The sequence below is a fragment of the Bos mutus genome, chromosome 13 (assembly GCF_027580195.1).
Source record: "Bos mutus isolate GX-2022 chromosome 13, NWIPB_WYAK_1.1, whole genome shotgun sequence".
In the NCBI taxonomy this organism is placed as follows: domain Eukaryota; kingdom Metazoa; phylum Chordata; class Mammalia; order Artiodactyla; family Bovidae; genus Bos; species Bos mutus.
In genome coordinates this window covers 22371685-22391170 of record NC_091629.1, presented here as the reverse complement: position 1 = coordinate 22391170, position 19486 = coordinate 22371685, and the positions used below count along the sequence as shown (strand labels likewise).

Sequence of the window (19486 nt, the reverse complement as noted above, 5' to 3'; positions counted from 1 at the left end):
TGGGGCCCCCAGCGTGTCCTGGCTGGTGCCCATGGCTGTCCGCAACCCCAGCAGCACAGGTCTGGCTCCCCAGGAGTGACAGGATGCTGGCTGCTCAGTATCTGGAGATCCTAGGTGGAGCAGGGAGGGAGTCCCCATGGGCCTCCACCCCCAGCAGAGCAGGCCCCATCAACATTCACGGTCTGTGCTGGGCTCCTGGGGCTCGCTCAGTCATCGCTCAGGGTGATGACGTCGTATTCGATGCCCTGGTGCTGCAGCTGTTGGATGTGTTCGGGCACCGCCTCCTCTGTGCCAAAGAGGCCCTGGGCTTGGGCCATGGCAGCGTCGGCCACCGCTGCCGGGGAGGGGAGAGGACGGTGACCTGAGGCCCAGGAACGAGGCCTGGCTCCCAGGCCCCCGAGACCCTCGGGGTCTAGCCCTGTACCTGTGACAGCTGAGTGTGCCGCAGCCTCGAGCTGGGCCTGGGTGACCAACTGCTGGCCCGGGGACACAGGCACGTATTGGATCTGGAGAAGAGAAGCCAGTGAGACACAGCCTTACAGGCCCCCTGCCTGGACCTCTGCTCCCCTGGGTCCCCAGGGGCTCTACCTGGGACTCCTGAAGGAAGGGGGTCCCTTGCTCATACTGGATGTGCGTGATCTGGCCCTCCTGTACCTGGAGAGAGGAAGCCCACATAGTGATCCTGGAAGGAGGTGTCGGCGCCTCTCCACCCCGCTCCCCTGGCCTTGCCCCAGGCCTGGCCTACCTGGATGTGATGGCCCTCGGGCACCACCACATATTCCTGGGGAAGGAGCTGCTGGACTCCGTCTGGGGAAATGATGTACTGTACCTGAGAAGGGAGAAGAGGCAGATGCTGACAGCCCGCACCCGGGAGCTCCACGAGGAAGGCAGAGCAGAGTGGCTGGGGACACCCACCCCATCAGCAATGGCAACTGCAAGGATGGACCCTCAGAGGGGTCATTTGCAAAGTACTGTCCCCCCTCCTCCTGGGGGGAGGATGGGCGCCCCGGCCCGGGTGGTCAGCAGCGGCAGCTCACCTGGCTGTCAGATGCCACCAGGTGCTGGACCATCTGGCCGTCTGCCGTGGTGATCTCTTGGATGTAGGCGGCTTCCTCCTGTCATGGCCAGGCCAGCTCTAGCTTCAGATTTCTGGGTGCCCCCACCCCTGTCCCCAACCCGCCAGCGGGGCCCCCAAACTCAGGCTCTCACCGGATTGCTCACTGTCTGTTCCTGGGCCACGAAGATGTGTTCCTGGCCCAGTGCCTGTTGGAGCCGCCCGGACCCAGGACTCCGTGACTGGACTGGAAGGCAGCTGGGCAGAAAAGAGGGGGGACATTCGCTCAGGGGTTCCAGGGAAACCTGACATGGCCCGGCTCCACCCCAGTCCAAGGGTGTGTGCTGGGGCAGTGGCTCCAGTCCAGGTCCACCCTGGGGTCCTGCTCACTGTGCAGTGTGGCCAGCGTTTCGTCATCACTGTTGAGGATGATGGTCTGGGTGGGGGGCCGGGCTGGGGCCCGTGCAGTGGGGGCTGCCGTCTTCCTCCCGTCAGGGCTGTGGAGCCGCTGGATGTGGAACTTGAGGTGCCCATTGCGGTTGAAGCTGAGGGAGGAGGATGCAGGCTCAGGGGCGCCCCCCCACCCTCCGCAGGCCCAGCAGCCCCACAGGCTTCTCCAAGCCTCACCGCTGCCCGCAGAGCTGGCACTCGAAGGGTTTCTCGTTGGTGTGGGTCAGCATGTGCCGCCGCAGGTCCTTCTTGTTCTTGGAGGCGAAGCTGCACTGGCTGCACTGGTGGGGCCGCAGGCTCGAGTGCTGTGCCATGTGGGCCTGCGGGCGGGGTGGGGCAGCGCTGCTCAGGACAGACGGCTCCGATGCAACAGACCTGTGCTCAGTCTGCTGCCACCCCGCTGGCTCCATCATGAGGCCACTCAGCCCATCCCTGCTCCCCCTCAGGTCACCCCTGTGAAACGTACGGGCTCAAAGAGGGGCCTCTAAAGGTCACCCCCAGCCCTGACACTCTGGGCTCTGCCCGCCCCCCACACAGAGCTGTGTGAGGATTCAGCACGCAGTCAGAACTGAGAACTGGTCCTTCTCGGGATGGAGTCCCCGGAACTTCCCTCGTGTCTCCCCAGCTGCCTCAGGGTACCACCCCTCTGCTCCTGCCAACCCAGCTCAGCCATCACCTCCAGGAAGTCCCCCCAGCACCCCAAGTCCACGTGACTCATTTCCTGTGTGTGTGCGCGCTGCGTTCACCCTGGGGACACTGTCTGGTGTCAGTCCCCGCCTGGTGTGTCTCCCCACCAGACTGAGCCCCCTGAGAGCTGGGGCCTTGCTGAGTCACCTCTGAGCCCAGTGGGGAGCGGAAGATCCGGCATGGAGGGTGCTTAGTCAAGCTTTGTTACACAGACAGGGGCCAGCAGAGAAACAGGGCACCTACCCGGACCTCGGGCCACTGGCGAGCGCTGAACGGGCAGTCAGGGCACTTGAAGGCTCCCGGCCCGGCGTGGGCCCGTTTGTGACTCTCCATCTCTGCTCGGCCGGTGAAGGCCTCGGCACAGATCTTGCAGGAAAACTTCTTTGATGAGGCAGTAGCTGCAGATGGCGGCGAGGGGGGCACTACCAGACCCAGGGGTTTGCTGGCTGCAGGAGGTGGGGAGGCAGAGCCCTGAGGGTCCCTTGGCTGGTGGGTCCTGGCTGGAGCCGGGGGCTCAGGACCATCTCTGGGCAGCCCCCCATACTGTAGGAGGGGCCACTTGGCGCCGGAGGCCAAGGCTTCCGTACTTGGGAAGGAGATGGAGCTGTCTGCAGTCAGCTGTGGAGAGGGGGCGGGACGTGAGGGAAAAGGGCGGTGCGGAGGGGCGGGGCTTGGCAGGGACCGGAAGCAGGGGGCGGGTAGATGGGCGAGGGCGGAGCTGGCCCCCTTCCAGCCTCACCTGGATGTGGTGCAGCTGGGTCCCGTCGGCTGCCATGATGAAGTGCGTGCCAGCTTCTTTCAGGGTGTCACCCACGACCACGGTCTGGGCTGCCTCCCCCGGGGGCTCCTCGCTGTGGGCACAGATGCCAGGAGTGGGAAGCAGAGCTCCAGGGGAGACTAGCGGGCCACGGGAGCCTCTCCCCTGGGAGAGCCCTCCTTTCACAGTAGACCACGGCCACCACAGACCGGCCCTGGGCTCCTCCCTTTACCAGCCGGACCTCCGCTGCCTTTTTCACAAGCAGGGACCAAGTGTCCAGTGTACCGTCCAGCTTAGCAGTGGTCATCCCCACCCCCTCACGGGCATGGAGTGATGAGATGAAGGGCTGCAGGAATCAAGCCCAAGTCTGACTAAGCGGGGCAGGAGGAGAGGGTGAGTGGGGGAAGCAGGGATCCTGACTCCCATCCCATATTGGAATTCAGGGCTTCCTCCGATGGCCCAGGGGTTCAGTGAACATGGAAAATGAACATTTCTACCCTAGACTCGCTCAGCCTAGAAGAACCCAAGTGCAGCGGTGGGGCCTCTGATGTCGCGGAGGAGCCCGAGCGTGTGACGAAGGTCAGAACTGGCCAGACCTCAGGGATCCAGAACCAGGAGCACGTGGCCCACAGGCCAGGCTCAGATCCACAGCGCGTCTGACCTTCGGGGCGCTACTGCACTCCCTCCTCACGTGTAAAGTGAGGGGAACAGGCACCCCACAGGAGTGGTTACCCGAGTCCACGACTGTCAAGTGCCTGGAATTTCTTAAGTAGCCCTTACTTAACCCGTGAGGGACACCATACCCCTACAGCCCAGTCGTTTACATGCATTAGTTTTACCTCCTGCGAACTAGGCGTGGGTGGGCGGGGTGCTCCCCTCACCACACCTATCAACGGCCGCAGGGCTCACCTGTAAGGCGTGCCGGGAGTCGAAGTGCCCTCCTCCACGGTGGGGGCTGTAATGACGCTATAGCCAGCCCCGCCGAACGGCCCAGGCGCCAGGGTGATCTGCTGCAGGTCAGGGGGCGCGAGCTGGCTCTCAGCGGCCACGCTGCCTCCTGGGTCTGCCATGTGGAGGGTGACCACCTGGGGAGTGGTGCCTGCTGGGGAGGGCTGCCCCCCAGAGGACACTAACCCCGCTTCCACGTCCTCTGACTTCACCACGGCCACCTGCAATGGCATGACAGGTGGGGTTGGTGGCAGGAGCTGGCATTCGAGGTCCTTTTATATCTCCGGGACTCAAAGCTTGCCCACACTCCAGCCGGATCCAGTGCTTCCACCACTCATGGACACAAGCCCAGCTGTGTGTTCCTGGCAACTGGAGAGACTCTTAACAAGGATGGCATAGAGCCATACTGCCGCCGAAGGGCACTGGAGAGAGACTTAACAAGGACAGGATAGAGCAGTACTGCCCCCTAGGGACACTGGAGAGACTTAACAAGGACAGGATAGAGCATTACTGCCCCCTAGGGACACTGGAGAGACTTAACAAGGACAGGATAAAGTGTTACTGCCCTGTAGGGGCATTGGGTAATGTCTCGAGACAGTTTTGATTGTCACAATTGGGTGGGGGGTGGATACTGGGCCCTGGCTGGTAGAAGCCAAAGAAAGTGAAGTCACTCAGTCGTGTCCAACTCTTTGCTACCCAGTGGACTGTAGCCTGCCAGGCTCCTCTGTCCATGGGATTCTCCAGGCAAGAATACTGGAATGGGTTGCCATTTCCTTCTCCAGGGGATCTTCCCAACCCAGGGATTGAACCCGGGTCTCCTGCATTGCAGGCTGATGCTTTATCCAACATGGAATTATCTAGCCCAAAGTGCCATGGTTAAGAAATCCTGAGGTAGAACAAGTGACAAACCAGTAAAAAAACACAAACATCAGAGCTCTACCTCACATCTTACGCCAAAGTCTGCTTCAAATGGATTAAAGATTGAAACATAAGAAATAAAACTCAAGATGGATTAGAAGAAAATACGGGTATTTCTATAATCCTTTGGTTGAGATTTTCCTAATCATGACGGAAGATGCTAAAACTTACAGCAACATGAATCAGAAAATGAGACCAGAAAACAAAGACACTTGGGGTGGGGGGATGGCATTTAACAATGCATATTAGAGATAAAAGGTGGAGCTTCCGTACATACAAAGAGCCCTTGCAAAGTGATAAGATGACTAATAATTTACAAGCAGGTAAGTGAGAGAATAAAGTGGTCTATGAACATACAGAAACTCAATCTCTCTTGTGATCACAAAGTTATCAATTAAGGTCTTGACACGTGTCTGTGACATGAAGAGCCTGGTAAAGACTGGCGTGCAGCACTGGCGAGGCAGTGGGGAAGCACACTCTAGTAGCAGTCATGTAATGACATGTGTTTTCATTTTTAAAATTTTTATTTATTTGGCTGAAGCAGGTCTTAGTTGCCGCATGTGGGATCCAGTTCCCTGACCAGGGATCAAACCTGGCCCCTGTGCCCTCAAAGCAAGAGGTCTAAGCCACCAGACCACCAGGGAAGTCCTGACACATCACTTTAGGAGTCACGCTTGGGGTGGAACACACTGATTGTGTTTCTAGGAGGCTTCTTTTAACCCCACCACTAAAATACATGTTTATGAACACCTGGAAATACATGTTCATGGAAGCACTGCCTTGAGCTCCTGAAAGACTGGAAACCGTGCACACATGAAGGACTGACAAGATGCGCTTCAGAACACCCCCATGACAGGATGAGGCGGAGACGCCAGGAAGGAGTGGACACATGCGGCCAGGCTGCAGAGGGAAGAAGAGCTAGCCTGTCCATAAGTGCAGATGCCATGATCCCACTTTTTAGAGATCAAAAGGTCTCTGTGTTACCGAGCACCTGGACACAACTCTGCAGAAATGCTTATTAACCTGTTAACAGTGGAAATGAAGGGGAGGGGAGCAAACTTAAAGATTTTCACCCTCTGAAGAGAACATTTCTTAACACTCATTTTGGGTTTACAAAAACAAGCATATGTTTTTGTAATCAGAGAAACAAAGCAAAATGCATGATACTGGCATGAGAATGGCAAACAGATCAAAAGAAAAGACCCTGTCTAGAAACACAGGGAAATCTACTGATAAAGGGGATGTTTCAAATGACTGGGGAAATGAGAGGATTTGATCTACTGCACTGGACAACTTTGGGGAAAAAAAATAAAGTTAGTCCCCTACCTTTATGCATACACCAAAAATAAATTCCCGGTGGAGTAAAGATTTAAGTGTAAAAAATGAGACGCTAAGAAGAAAATACCAATGCATGTTTATATGATCTTGAGGTGAAGAGGCTTTTCTAAGGATGGTACCACAAGCAAAAACTATAAAAGCTTGATACACTGAACTATCTAAAAATCAAAAACTTCTCCCTACCCCCAAATGATGCAAACTAAACCCTATGAAGATTTCCAGGTTCAAAACAGGCTCCCTCCTCCACGGAGCTCTGTCCCCCTGGCAGCATGTTACTGTTCCAAGTTCTTGGAATTTAACATCTCAAACACACGGTTTCCATCTTTCCAAGAGGCTAAGAGACAGGAGGTGCTGACAGACCTTTCCCTGCCTTAGAGAAGCATGGAGAGGTCCAGGGAGGCAGCTGGGCGCAGCGAGGAGAAGTAAAGATGATGAACTTGGGGGAGGACGTGCTGGGTTTAAGGCGCGTGAACCCCGTGAGAGGTCAGAGCTGGAGAAAGCTGTAGGAGCCTTTGTCCTGTGGGAGGTGGCACGGAGTAAGGACACTGGGCTAGCTGGGAAGCCAGTTCAGAGCCCTGAGCACAGTGTGGTGCTTACTGCTCAGTGCGCTGGGTGTCACTGGTGACTCCGGGGTGTGGAGCGGGAGACCGTCTGCCCTCCCTGGTCTCCTGGGGCCTCCCTGGCATAGCGGCCTCCCTCCCCTGCATCCGCCCACTGGGGTCCAGTGGATCCATCTCCCACTACCTGCGAATTCCCTGAGGGCAGGGCATGTCTACTTCACCACTTGCCTCCGCTCCCAGTGTCCAGCGCAGAGCTGACACCCAGGGTGCAGCCAGGCTGGGAAGAAGCTCACCTGCAGGGCTGTGCCACCCAGCTCCCGCTGAGTGCTCATGTTCAGCAGCAGGTCCAAGGCTGTCTGCGTGGCCACGGCTGTAGACTCCGCAGTCCCTGGGTCGGGTGGAACCTGAACCTTAGAAAGGGCTGGAAAACTGGCACCCAAGCCCCCTCCCCACCAGCTTCTGGCCCCGACCAGCACGAGCCCTGTCCCTGCTGCCACTCTCCCGCAGAACTCACCTGGCTGATAAATGATGGTGGCGCCACCCAAGGTGTCAGAACAGAGCAGTGGGGGGGTCTCAGGGGACTGGGAAGGTGCAGCCTCTGAGGGGATCTGCGGGGTGAGAATATGGCCAAGGGTGACAGGGGGCAGCTCAGATTCAAGACACCTCCTGTGTCTTGAAGTGTAAGACACTTCACATCTATTGGCTTGTTTGATCTTTACTCTCTTCAAGATATTTACCAGCTCCATAGGATCCCCCGGCTAGTAAGGAGGAGAACTGGGACTTGAACACAAGGCTGGCTGACTCCAGAGCCCCTCTATGCTCTGCCAGCACATTGTGGTGGTCCATCCTTAGGGGCTAGGAGCGGGCAGGCAACATACTCAGCCACGAGACTGTATTTCTCAGCCTGCTTTGCAGCTGGATAAAGTCTGGCCATGTGGCTAAGCAGGAGCTTCTGGTAAAGTTCATGAGGAAGATAAGATGGATAGATGGCACGCATCCTTTTTCCTCTTCCCCCATCCCTTCCTCCTGCTTCTTATCTGGGATGGTGAGAAAGGCTGGAGCTCCTGCAGCTATACTGGCCATGAGGCAACCACAAAAATGGGAATCATATGCGTAGGAAGATATATTGAGAGAGTTTGGTCCTTGACGACTGACCAGGGAGCTGCCACATCAGCCCTGGGCTGCTCCCCTTTGGACTCCTTTTGTGTGAGAGAATAAACTATTACCACGACCTGGCTCCTGACACTTCGTTCTCTATTACTAGCACTGGAAAGCCCACCCCTCCTCAGAGCTTAGGGACAGCATCTCTGTGCCCTCGGCCACCCTTCACCCCCGTCCAGGGAGGCCGGGCTCATTTTGTTGTACCCCACATGCTGACAAGGATCCTGGGGCTGGGGGAGGCGGCGTCACATGGCCTCGCGGCCCATGTCCCCCACCCCTTCTACCCGCTGCCTGTGCTTACCTCAGGAGGTCCTGGGGAGCTGGCGGGGGGCCCAGGGGCCGTGCTGTGCTGCTGCTTCAGCTCCTCGATCTGCTGCAGGGAGAAGAAGGGGCGGCGGCGGGAGGGGGGCTCCTCGGGGTGGCGCCGCCCCCACTCCTCGAAGCTGCTGGCGTGCCGGCACCGCACATGCAGCCGCAGGTTCTTCTTGTGCCGCGTGCTGAAGTGGCAGTACTCGCAGGCAAAGGGCTTGGCCCCTGCAGGCACACCAGGAGGCAGCCTTGGAGTCGCCCGCCCCCTCGGGGAACCCTTCTGCGACCCCAAGGACCTCTCCAGCTGACTGACTCCCAGCACCGCACTCCCAAGCACAGGGAAAGCACACTCTGTCCTTGCTGGTGGGCACGACAGAGACCAGCCAGGTCTCCCTCTGCACTCACGGCCTTCCTCCGAGCACCCAGTTCAAGGTTACGTGACCACACACCTCTCTTCCCGACTTGCTTCCCAACAGGGAGCTGGGAATCCAGCTAAGGGCAGCCCTGGCTCCCTTTCTCTAGCCTTCCCTCGTGTGCCTGCCAGAGGGCCAGGCACCAAAAAAAGGCAACTTCTGCCATCCATCTTCTATGGCTTCCTCTGGTGAGGGCAGGGCCTATGTAAGACCCGTCTTGAGTCCCAGTGCCCAGAATGGACAGGGCTCAGGGAACAAACGGTTTTATGACCACCACAGGGTTGGCACATCTGATTCTCTCCTTTCACAGCTAAGAAAGGCTCAGAGAGGGCAAAGACTGACCCCGGGTCATACAGAGAGGAGCTGGCTGAGCTCATCTGAGCTTAGGTGAGCGACAGTCCCGGGTGGGGTGGGGTGGCAATTCCCTTCCACTGAAGAGCTGGGGCTGCCAAAGCTTGGGGGTGGGGGGATGGCTAACAAGACAGACCCGAGCCTCCACTACGGAGCCCTGCTGTGTTGAGGGGTGGGGCCGGCCGGACCTGTATGCTTGACGGCCACGTGGGATAGCAGGAAGTCCTCTCGGAAGGTGCGGTAGGGGCAAAAGCTACACTTGAAGGGCTTGTCGCTGACGTGGGACAGCTGGTGGTTGAGCAGCGCCTTCTTGTCCTCGCAAACAAACTCGCAGAACTCGCACTTGAACCTGGAGGTGGTTGGAGCAGAGAGAGCTCAGCAGTGGGGCACAGCGGGGCGCTGCAGCCCCAGGGGCTCTTCGGGGGTGTACCTGCGGTTGGCGACAGCCTGAATGTGCGTGAGCAGGTGCATTTTGAAGGTGTAGCGCTTCTTAAAGGACTTTCCACACTGCAGGGGGTGGGGTGGGTTAGATGAAAGAGCCGCCCCCCAGCAGGCCCCCTCACGCCCCAGCCCTGCACTCAGCCCCACCCACCTTGTCGCACATGTGGGGCTTCTCGGTGCTGTGTGTCTTCATGTGCTGAGTGAGTCTCTTTTGCATGGGGTAGACACGGCCACACACGGGGCAGGGGAAGGAGCTCAGCTTTGGGGTCTGGGAAGGGGCAGAAGGGGACAGGTGGACATAGAAGGCAAGCAGGGAGGGTGAGCCAGTGCCTGAGCCTCCCGCCCCCGCCCCTCCACCCCGCAGGCAGCCCGCAAGCAGGCGCCCTTCCCAGGCCTGAGCCCCAAACTCACCGGGTCTGGCCTCTTTTTCCTAGGGGAGAAAGACGCAGGAGTCAGACCATCACGTGCCCAAGCCCACCCCAGACCCTCTCCCATTGACCAGACCCAGTCTCAGCCCTGATCCTAGCCCCCTTCTGTGAGAAGGGCATTCCCCCACTGGAGCTCGCTGGAGAAAATGTGAAGAGATGTGTGGTAAGTTCTGCAACTTAGCTTTAGAAACAAGCCATTCTCTGTCACAAAACACATTTGTGTTTTAAAAACTCTGAGAAATTATGCAGCAGTAGAGAGCTGCTGAACCAAGTGCTTGTTCAACCTGGTATCCCTAATATCATATGGACAAAGGACTTCTCCTTCCTTTTTATTTATATTTTTAAAGAAAAACCTATAAGAGGGAATCCCCTGACAGTCCAATGGTTAGGGCTTGATATTTCCACCGCTGGGGCCTGGGTTCAATCCCTGGTTAGAGAACTAAGAACCTGCAAGTCATGCCAAAGAGAAAGAAAGAAAAAGGTATAACAGAGAACTGGCTTTAGATCCTTTTCTGAGCCCCTTTAGGTACACGATTTCCTTTAACCACCTCGACAATGATAGTCCCCAATTTACAAAGCTTGAAGCAGGAAAGAGACTGAGTAAGAGACCTCTAGGCACCCCCACTGCCCTGCTCTGAGCCGAGTGATCTGGGACGACTTGTCCTGCCGTTCCCAGGTCTGTCATGGGCTGCGAAGGGGCTGACCCAGAGCAGGGGCTCAGTACGTGGGAACTGGGGTCACCCCGGGCCTCTGCCTCCCCAGCCCTACTGACCGATCCCGGCTGTGCACAGCCGCGTGCCGAATGACGTCCTTCCGGTAGACGCTGGTGTAGCTGCATTTGTCACACTTGTAAGGCTTACTGCCCACGTGGTTGAACATGTGCTCCTGGGAGACAGGCAGAAGGATAGGGCTGGAGCATAACCTCCCTTCCTGCCCACCTGCCCTGTGCCCACAGCCTTAGAGTTGTCCCTCCCCAGTGCACCTCGAAACAATACCTGCTCCCCACCCTTCCTGCCGAGGTCCAGAGAACAACCTCTAGGCCCAGTCTGAGGGAGGAAGCACTGTGTGTGCAGAAAGTGCAAAACTCGGGCCATCGGAGCTCAAGGTATCCCCAGCCCCCACGACGGCCCGTTCCACCTCACTCTGGCCAAGCCAAGCTGCAGCTCCCTGGGTAGTAAAACGGGACCTTTCGACTCTCCTGGTGGCGCAGTGGAATAAGAATCTGCCTGCCAACGCAGGGGATACACGTTCAGTGCCTGGCCAGGAAGGTTCCACATGCTGTAGAGCAACTAAGCCAGTGTGCCGCACCTATGAAGCCTGATGCCTGGAGCCTGGGCCCCGCAATGAGTAGACCCCGCTCACACAACTAGAGAAAGCCTACACAAAGCAATGAAGACCCGGCGCGGCCAAAAATAAACATAATAATAATAAAAAAATGGGACTCTTGACACTTAAGACCTCATTGGGCTACATGAGGATGACATCAGAGCATCTACAAGATACAAGGCAGGCTCTGGCTGCTGCAGGCCCACAGGCACCTCTGGGCAGATGATGAAAAGGACCTGCTGGAGACTAACACAGTGAAGGAGATTAATGCAGCTTTCCGGCCACCTGCCAGGTGTGCTGGTGGTTAGGCAAGTCTAAGACATGACGTGACTCTGTAGTGTGCAGCCTGCAAAAGGACACCCTCGGCCTGGAGATGGGGCAGGAAGGGGCCCGTCACCACCACTCCCCTTCAGGGCCTTCTCCCAGGCAGCGTCCCTTCCTGCCCCGGTCCCCCTGCCACACCTTGAGTGAGGACCAGCGACGGGAGCGGTAGCTGCACTGCAGGCACCTGAAGAGCTGGGGGTTGCCGGCCTCGTGGGAGTTGACATGGAAGCGCAGATCCTCGTGGGACAGGAAGCGGGAGCCGCAGATGCGGCACAGGAAAGGCCGAAGGAGCGGTTTGGGTGACTTGTAATAGTACCTGCTAGGAGGATGTTGGAGGAGGTCTGGATGGGCCAGACTGCCACTCCCCACCCTCAGCCCTCATCTCGGCGCCCGTACTTGCGGTATTTCTTGCCAAGGAAGCGCCTGGAGGGTCGACCACGGCGGCGGGGCAGGGCGTCAGCCTCATCCTGGTAGGATGCCGCCGCGCTCCTCGCATCTGACTGGCTCACACTGGGTTCCACGGGGGCCCGGTTGGCCTTGCCCAGGGCCACCAGGCGTCCCCGCCCTGAGGAGCTGGGTGCCTCGGGGTCTTGTGGCTCCAGAGGGCTCTGTCCACTTTGTGGACTCACTAAAGGCTCTCCTTCCACACCTGCCACGGACACACCACGACAGATGTGGACAGGTGTGTCAGAGGCCAGTCAAGATACACCCGCACACACACAGTCCAGACCACTGATGGGCACAGCAGGCTGCGGGACAGATGCAGGCAGCCATGATCAGACAGCATCCCCTCCTACAGCTGTCAGCTGCACGCCTTAAACGGGACGGTCTGGAGCAGCACTGGGAGAGCCAGGACCTTCCGGCCAGAAGACCTGCCTGCAGGCTGAACTCAGTCACCAATCTGCTGTGTGTCCTCAGGCAAAGCCCCGCCCCTCTCTGAGTCTCCTTTTCCCCTATCTGTCAAAGGGAGGTAACTGTTGCTCTTGTGACCTCACAGGGACATTCTAAGATCTGGGGAGCAACAGCAACACTTAATCACTGGTTTTCCCAGGGGAGGCTGGGAGCCTGAAGAGCAGATGGGAGGGAGGGAGGAGACATCACAGCACAGTTGCAAAGCCTCTGTTATCAAAACATCAGAATACATTGCCTATTCAAAAACACTAACAGTATTTCACTGTAATGTTTTAAAAATTCAAAACATGTTAAAAAAATCCAACATATTTTACGGGAAATGCTGGTAACATCTTGTTTCTAACAGGATATTCAGGTGTATTCACTTGTGGAAATTCACTGACCTGGGTAAAGAATCTGGCAGCCAATGCAAGGCACACAGGCTCGATCCCCGGTCTCGGGAGATCCCACATGCTGTGGAACAACTAAACCCTGCACCACAACTGCTAAGCCTATGCTCTAAGCCCGGGAGCCACGATGACTGAGCCTGCGTGCGGCAAGTACTGAAGCCCTTAGAGCCTGTGCTCCGCAATAAGAGAAGCCCGGCAATGAGAAGGCTGTGCACCGCAACTGGAGAAAAGCCCTCGAAGCAACGAAGACTCAGCACAGCCAAAAATAAATACATACAGAAAATTTTTAAAAAATGCACTGAGCTGTGCAGTTAGCATACATGTGCTTTCCTGAACATAAACCTCAGTAAAAAGTTACTTTACAAAGAAGACTAGGGACTTCCCTGGCAGTCCACGGGTTAAGACACAGTGCTTCCAATGCCAGGGGTGTGGGTTTGATCCCTGGTTGGGGAACTAAGGTCTCACATGCCATGAGGTGTAGCCAAAAATGAAGAGAAGAAAAAGAACACTAAAAAAAATATAACCACTCCTCCACACACACTACTGCATGTACAAAAACCAAGACCTTGTATTTCTGGCATGTCTATTTAAGCTTTAAAACAGTCCTAAGAGACAGGCACCATCACGTCATTCACAATAAGGGAAGGAGCGATTCAAGAGGCAAAGCGACCCACTCCAGGTCACATAGCTGGTAGGAGGCAGAGCTGGCATTCTGTCCATGGGAGCCTCCCCTGTCCCGAGCCTGTCACGCTCCAAGTCCGTGCTCCTCTGACATTGTCTCAAACCTCAGACTTATTCTTGTTTTGATAATAATTAGCTTAGTTGTAAATATTCCAATTTCCATGCTGTGACAGCTTCCCACCGAAAAGCCTTATCAGACAGCTGGTGTATCTTAACCCTCGAGCTCGGAAGGGGAGGGCTTTCCCCGTTACCCGGAGGCCGGCAGGTCATCCCGGTGGGTCTGAGACTTGCTGTTTTGCACAGCATGCTCTGTCCCCAGGCTCCACGGAAGCAAGCAGGGAACGAGGCCACCCCTGGGCCCCACCCGTACCCCTAAGGCCCCACTCTCACCATCTGGGAGATCCAAGGTCTCCAGGCGAGGCAGCTTCCGGGGCCGGCCAGGTCTCCTGCGGGGTCTCAGGGTACTGGGGGTGGGGCGCTGGGCCCGCAGCTGCCGGCCCCGGGGCTCGTCATCTGCAGGGTTATAGTCGCTGTCTTCTGTGGGGAAAGCAAGAGAAGGAGGGCTGCAGCCTTGACCTTTCAGCCCTGACCCCTTGCCAGCTTTCCTGGAAAGAGGCCCACTTCCCCATCTCTGCCTGCTCCTCCTTCCAAACCCAACAGTGATGCCGCCTCCAGGAAGCCCTCCTGATGTTCCCCTAGCTGACTGTCAGTATTCATCTTTGAGGCCCTGCAGTCCTTTCTCTGGACCATTCCTAACACCTACCATTAGCTCATATGTACCTTAATGTGAATCAGAAAAAAAGTGCCCCTTCCTCAATACGCTTTATAGTCATTGTTTAGAAAAAAAGAGTCTAGTCATTCAAGTCTACAAAGTATGACTATGCTACCCATTAAAGGAGCTGCTCGCTGTATGTGACTCTTGAGCATACAAAATGTACCTAGTCTAAACTGAGGCATAAACTAAGATATAATTAAGTATAAAATACACATCAGATTACCAAAAATAGAATGAAAAAAAAGTAATTTGTTAAAATTTTTTTATAATGATTGCATACTGAAATTAGATTTTAGACATAATAGGTAAATAAAATATAATATGACTGACTTTAAATTCATCTTTTTACTTTTAATACAGCTACTAAAAAAGTGCACATGTGGCTTGCATTCTGTTTCTGCTAGACAAATGGGACGTGACCCTTAGACACAGTGCTGTTTCTCAGTGCACGGTCTGGATAACTGCACATGAAGCTCCTGGTCCCAAAGCCCCAACTCCTCTTATCTTATGCTGGAGGCACTCCTGGCTGCGCCTGTGCCAATTCCGCTTTCCTGGCCCTTCATGTGGGCCAGAGGGAGCTCAGTATATGCAGATGTGGGAGGGCAGCAGGTCTGGGAGCCTACCCTCCAGGTCATCGATGGCACCAGCATCTATGATGTCATCGTCGTCTTCCTCCTCTGGGCCCTCTTCCTCCTGGGGCTGGGCTAAGCTGCCCCACTTGCGCGGACGCCCCTTCTTACCAGCTGCTACTGCTGGGGGTGGGGAAGCACGGTACAACAAGCTTGTCAAGTCTGACTCTTGGCACTCCATGTGTGCAGGCGGGCAGGCCAGCCGCTATCAACGCACCTGGGCGGAAGTGCCGCTCCCGCATGTGGCGTAGCAGCGTGGCCTTGGTGCTGCTCCGGTACTGGCACATCTTGCACTTGAACTGCTGCACCACCACCACCTCCATCATGGCCTCCAGGCTCTGCAAGTCCGGCTCCTCGGTGCCAGAACCCAGGGGTGGCTGCGCCGGGGAGCTGGGCCCACCCTGAGCTTCCTCCGGTGCCTCCAGGCACGTGGACGTGGATGTGGGGCCATCAGCCAGGGCCTCGATGGCTGCCAGGCTATGGGCCAGGGTGGAACTGGACATTGGTGACGCCATGGGGGCACCTGGCGGGGGTGGTGGTGGTGGTGAGGGAATCAGAGGGAAGTGGAGAGGGAGACTGGCCATGAGCTACCGCTGCCCCTCCCAGGCAAGCTCAGGGGTCCTAGAACCCACGCCCACCATAGTAACCATGGGGAAACCGAGAGGCCAGGGGCAGCGGATTAACCTGCCAAGATCATACAGTAAGTCTGCGGCAGAGCCTGCCTGTCCTACCCCCACCCACGGCAGGGCTCCCTGGGCATAGTGCTGTGCTTTTACCATCGTCTGGTCCCTGCAGGATCAGGTACCGTGTGGCCTCGGCCCCGCTGCCCTCCGCACTGGTCACGGTGATGCAGCCTAGGCAGAGACAGGAGGAGCGGATGCCCAGCTGATAAGGACAACCGTAGTGCCAACACTCACTCCGATTCACCCATGCAACTGTGAAATCGGCTGCCCCGTGACCCACCTCCCGTCCAGGGCAAGGCTGTTGGGAGGTCTGGGACGTGTGACATGCTGGCCCCGCAGCCAGTCCATAGCTGTCTGCCTCTAACCACTACACCTGGAAGGTCTCCCTCTTTTCCTCTGCAGTCTCCTCTAAGGTTAAGGCCCAGCTGCTGCACCACTTTCTTAGGACTGGCTTTGGAGACCACCTCAGGGCCTTTCCAAGTGCTACGACCCTTACACAGATCACTGATGGTAGAAAACAGTCTGGCAAATCATGAGCACCAGCTCTGGAGTCAGACTGAGCTCATGGCCCAACACTTGCTGACGCAGCGGCTACGCTTGTTTACATCCTCTGTGCCTCGGCTGCCTCACCTAGGCTGTGAGAACAATAATAGCATGTACCTTGTAGGGTTACCAAGAGGACCAATGACTGACTGCTGCAGGCAGAGTGTTTAGAACAGACTCCAGGGCAAAGTCAGGTATTTTGTGCTTAATCGCTCAGTTATGTCTGACTCTTTGCGACCCCATGGATTATAGCCCACCAGGCTCCTCTGTCCATGGGATCCTCCAGGCAAGAATACTGGGGTGGGTAGTCATGCCCTTCTCCAGGTGATCTTCCTGACCTAGGGATCAAACTCGGGTCTCCTGCACTGCAGGACTCTACCATCTGAGCCACCAGAAAAGCCCCAAAGTCAGGTCAATCCTCATGTCATTTAGTACTATGAGATGCGGTTGCTGCTTCCACGTTACAACCTCAAAGTGATAAAGTTATCTGCCTGAGTCCGCACAGCTGGTTCTGTAGGGAAACCCTGGAGGGGCAACTCTTGCCCATGATGGCCTGACTCACTCCGGATGAGGTCGGTCCCGATGGTGGACTCGATGATCTTGTCAATGGCCGAGCCCAGGTCCGAGGAAGAAGCCGTGCAGTCGGACACCAGCATGTTGGGGTCTGGCAGTGCACTGGAGTGCACCAGGGCTGGGGGGCCACCCATCACCCCTGCCGCTGGCCCACGGGAAACAGAAGATGAGTCAGGGAGGTAGCCATGGGGCAGGGGGTCTGTGGTGGAGCTGCTCTCAGATACCTCCTCCTGGGGGTCAGGAAACAGGGAGAGAGGAAGCTTAGGAGCCAGGGATGGGGCTCCTTAAGGGCCCAAGGACATGGTGAGTAGAGCCACCCAACGCCCTCATACACACAGAAGACCAGTGGGAGAAGCCCTCTAGTCACAGAGCCTCCCCCAAAACAAGCCCCAGGGTCCCTGGGTCTGATCAGGTATAAGGCCCCATGTCTCTTGTCCCCACACAAAAGTCAGGTGAGGCTGGTTTCACCATGCTGTCAATGAGCTGTTCCCTCTGCCTGAAACGCTTCATAGCATCACACCATGGCTAATTCCTACTCAGACACTCAGCTGATACCTCTCCTGGGAAGCTGACCCTGACCCCCAAGGCCAAGTTAGGACCCCCTCTATCCTCAGCATTTTAGTTGCCCGTGTCCCCCTCATCACTTGATGGTTCACTATGCAGTATTATGGCTCCCAAGTCAGATTCCATCAGGGCCAGAACCACATCTCTCTTGTCTCTTGCTGTAACCCCAGGGTCGAGCACAAGCTGGGCACATGCCAAGCCCATCTCTGCTGACCCAATGAAATCCCTGGAGCCCCAGGTGGAGACTGTTGTTGTGTACCTCTATGATGTGATGTCCTGAAAATGATCACTATCTGGCAAATAATGACAGTGGTGAGGGTGTGGATATTTACTGAGTGTTGAGCCCCGTGTTAATTGCTTTGCATATATTCATTTAACCCTCAAAAAAAAAAAAAAAAAAAAAAAACCTTTCTGAGGCAAACATTTATTATTCTCACTTTACACATGAGAAAACTGACAGCTAAAGCCTGAGGAGCTTATCTAAGACCACAGAGCTAGGAGGTGGCAGACCCATGAGACTATTTTATAAAGCGTTTCCAAGAAAATATCTGGTGGCAGCTCACAACGGAGCACCCTCAGGAGTAGGTATTTCTGCTCCATTTTACAGACAGAAGACTGAGGCTCCACGAGATCTCCCAGTGAATCAGCAGAAGAGCCAAGATGTGAACCAGGGCAACAGTGGAGAGCGCAGCCCACAGCCTAGATTTGAATCCTGACTCTGTGCCCGTTTGCTTCTCTGTAACATGTAGAAAGAGTGGTATGTGCCTTACAAGGTACGAGGTTTAAATAAGAAAACCCATGCTAGGGGCCTGGCATGGGGCCTGGGTCACAGTAAACCATAAACCAATTATTAGCTACAAGCAAGCCTGCTGGCTCCTTCCCCCTGACTGCCAAGCACTGCTGCCTGCGGTCGCTGCCTCCACCCAAGCGCGGTCCATACCAGCGAGCTGCTGCCGCGGTCCGAGCTCTGCCCCACGCCGGAATCGTCGGCCTCCGCTGGCCCCGGGGCGGCCGCGGCGTCGCTGCTGTCAGCCGACACGGCTTCCGAGGTGCCCACACCCAACCCGCTCTCCGTGGGCTCCTCGGGCCGGCCAGGCCTAGGGGCCGCGTCGCTACTGCTCTCCACCTCGTTTTCCTCCATCGGCTCGGAAGGCTGCCTGACAGGGGGGCCCAAGGTCCGGGGCCTTCACTCTGTGAGAGGAGGTGACCGGGGCTGGAACCGGTGGGCCTCATTCCGGGTCCCCGCGGCCCACTCAGCTGCGCCCATGTGCCCATTTCGCAGATGCAAACACTGAGTCGCCGACGGGGCGGGGCTTTCTAGGGTACGGCGACGGGTTGCTTCGGAAAAACAGGACCAGGAAGCCTAGCCTCCCAGGATCCGGCCCTTCTCTCATCCTCGGGAGGGTGGTCAGTGGCGGGGAATCTTGACCCTTTTCTCCTCCCCTCCACAATTCCCGCAGAGTGGTTCCCTCTACGGTCCCCGTGTGGCCTCAGTGGTTCAGCCCTCCGGCCCCCGAGTCCCCCCGGGTGGAGGGTCGGTGGTACCGCCCGCAGGCCCCCAGGGTCAGTGGCTTGCTCCCCCCTCCCCTGGAGCCCATGCGGAGGGGGCTGACAGAGACGGTTCCGGGGCCTGGCGACTAGGGGCTGTCCCCGGCGCTGCCTGAGCTCCAGGCCCGACGCCATCTTGTGGCGGCGCCGGGTTTCCGCTCAGGCAAGTGCGAGAGCGACTAAAGGGCCTGGGACCCCGGGGCCCTGTTCGGACAGCCCCGCCGGCCCGGGACCTCGCCGCCGGGTCTCCCCGCAGTGTGGCCCCGCTTCCTAGCAGGGTGCGGTGTGGCGACCTGACTCTCCCCGAAGCTCACCTGACGCTTTCGTAGCGGTGTTCCTCTCCGACTCCGGCATCGACGAGGTCGCCATCCTCTTCCCCCCCGCGGCGGAGGGACCCATCGACCTCCCTGAGGCCGGGACTACTTCCTACGCCGGGCCGGAGAAAGACAGGCTTCCAATGTTCTGGAAGGTAGCCCCGAGGCCTGAAAATCATAATAGAGTCGTAAGAGAATCTGAGATTTTATATGTCGCTTAGTATGAGTGGAAGAATCCTCTATGGTTAGGGGCTACTTTATCTCAGGGCGGAGGAACACAGAGGAGTGGCTATGTGACGTCACTGCTGGACCCTTCCCTGGGCCGCAGGCCGGGGCGCGGCTGAGTCTGGCCCCACTTCCGGGGGCGTGGCTCCCGGTGGCCTGGCCACGCCCTTCCCGGAACAGCTCAG

The 19486-nt window shown here is 56.9% G+C and overlaps 1 protein-coding gene across 1 annotated transcript; it reads right to left on the bottom strand.

Moving 5' to 3' along the window:
* Positions 1–163: 163 nt before the first annotated feature.
* On the bottom strand, positions 164–19225 carry ZNF335 (zinc finger protein 335). Its single transcript, XM_070381104.1, is given in 29 exon segments — positions 164–334; positions 425–506; positions 589–654; positions 746–829; positions 1038–1115; positions 1210–1277; positions 1280–1312; positions 1445–1599; positions 1682–1824; positions 2435–2809; positions 2931–3042; positions 3858–4117; positions 7006–7100; positions 7227–7320; positions 8175–8407; positions 9135–9295; positions 9377–9453; positions 9539–9655; positions 9799–9817; positions 10588–10700; positions 11604–11781; positions 11862–12114; positions 13838–13984; positions 14846–14974; positions 15069–15374; positions 15628–15705; positions 16640–16880; positions 18155–18405; positions 19077–19225. Coding segments are annotated over 28 exon segments (4026 nt in total). The 5' UTR covers positions 18356–18405; positions 19077–19225; the 3' UTR covers positions 164–206.
* Between the last annotated feature and the right edge of the window lie 261 nt (positions 19226–19486).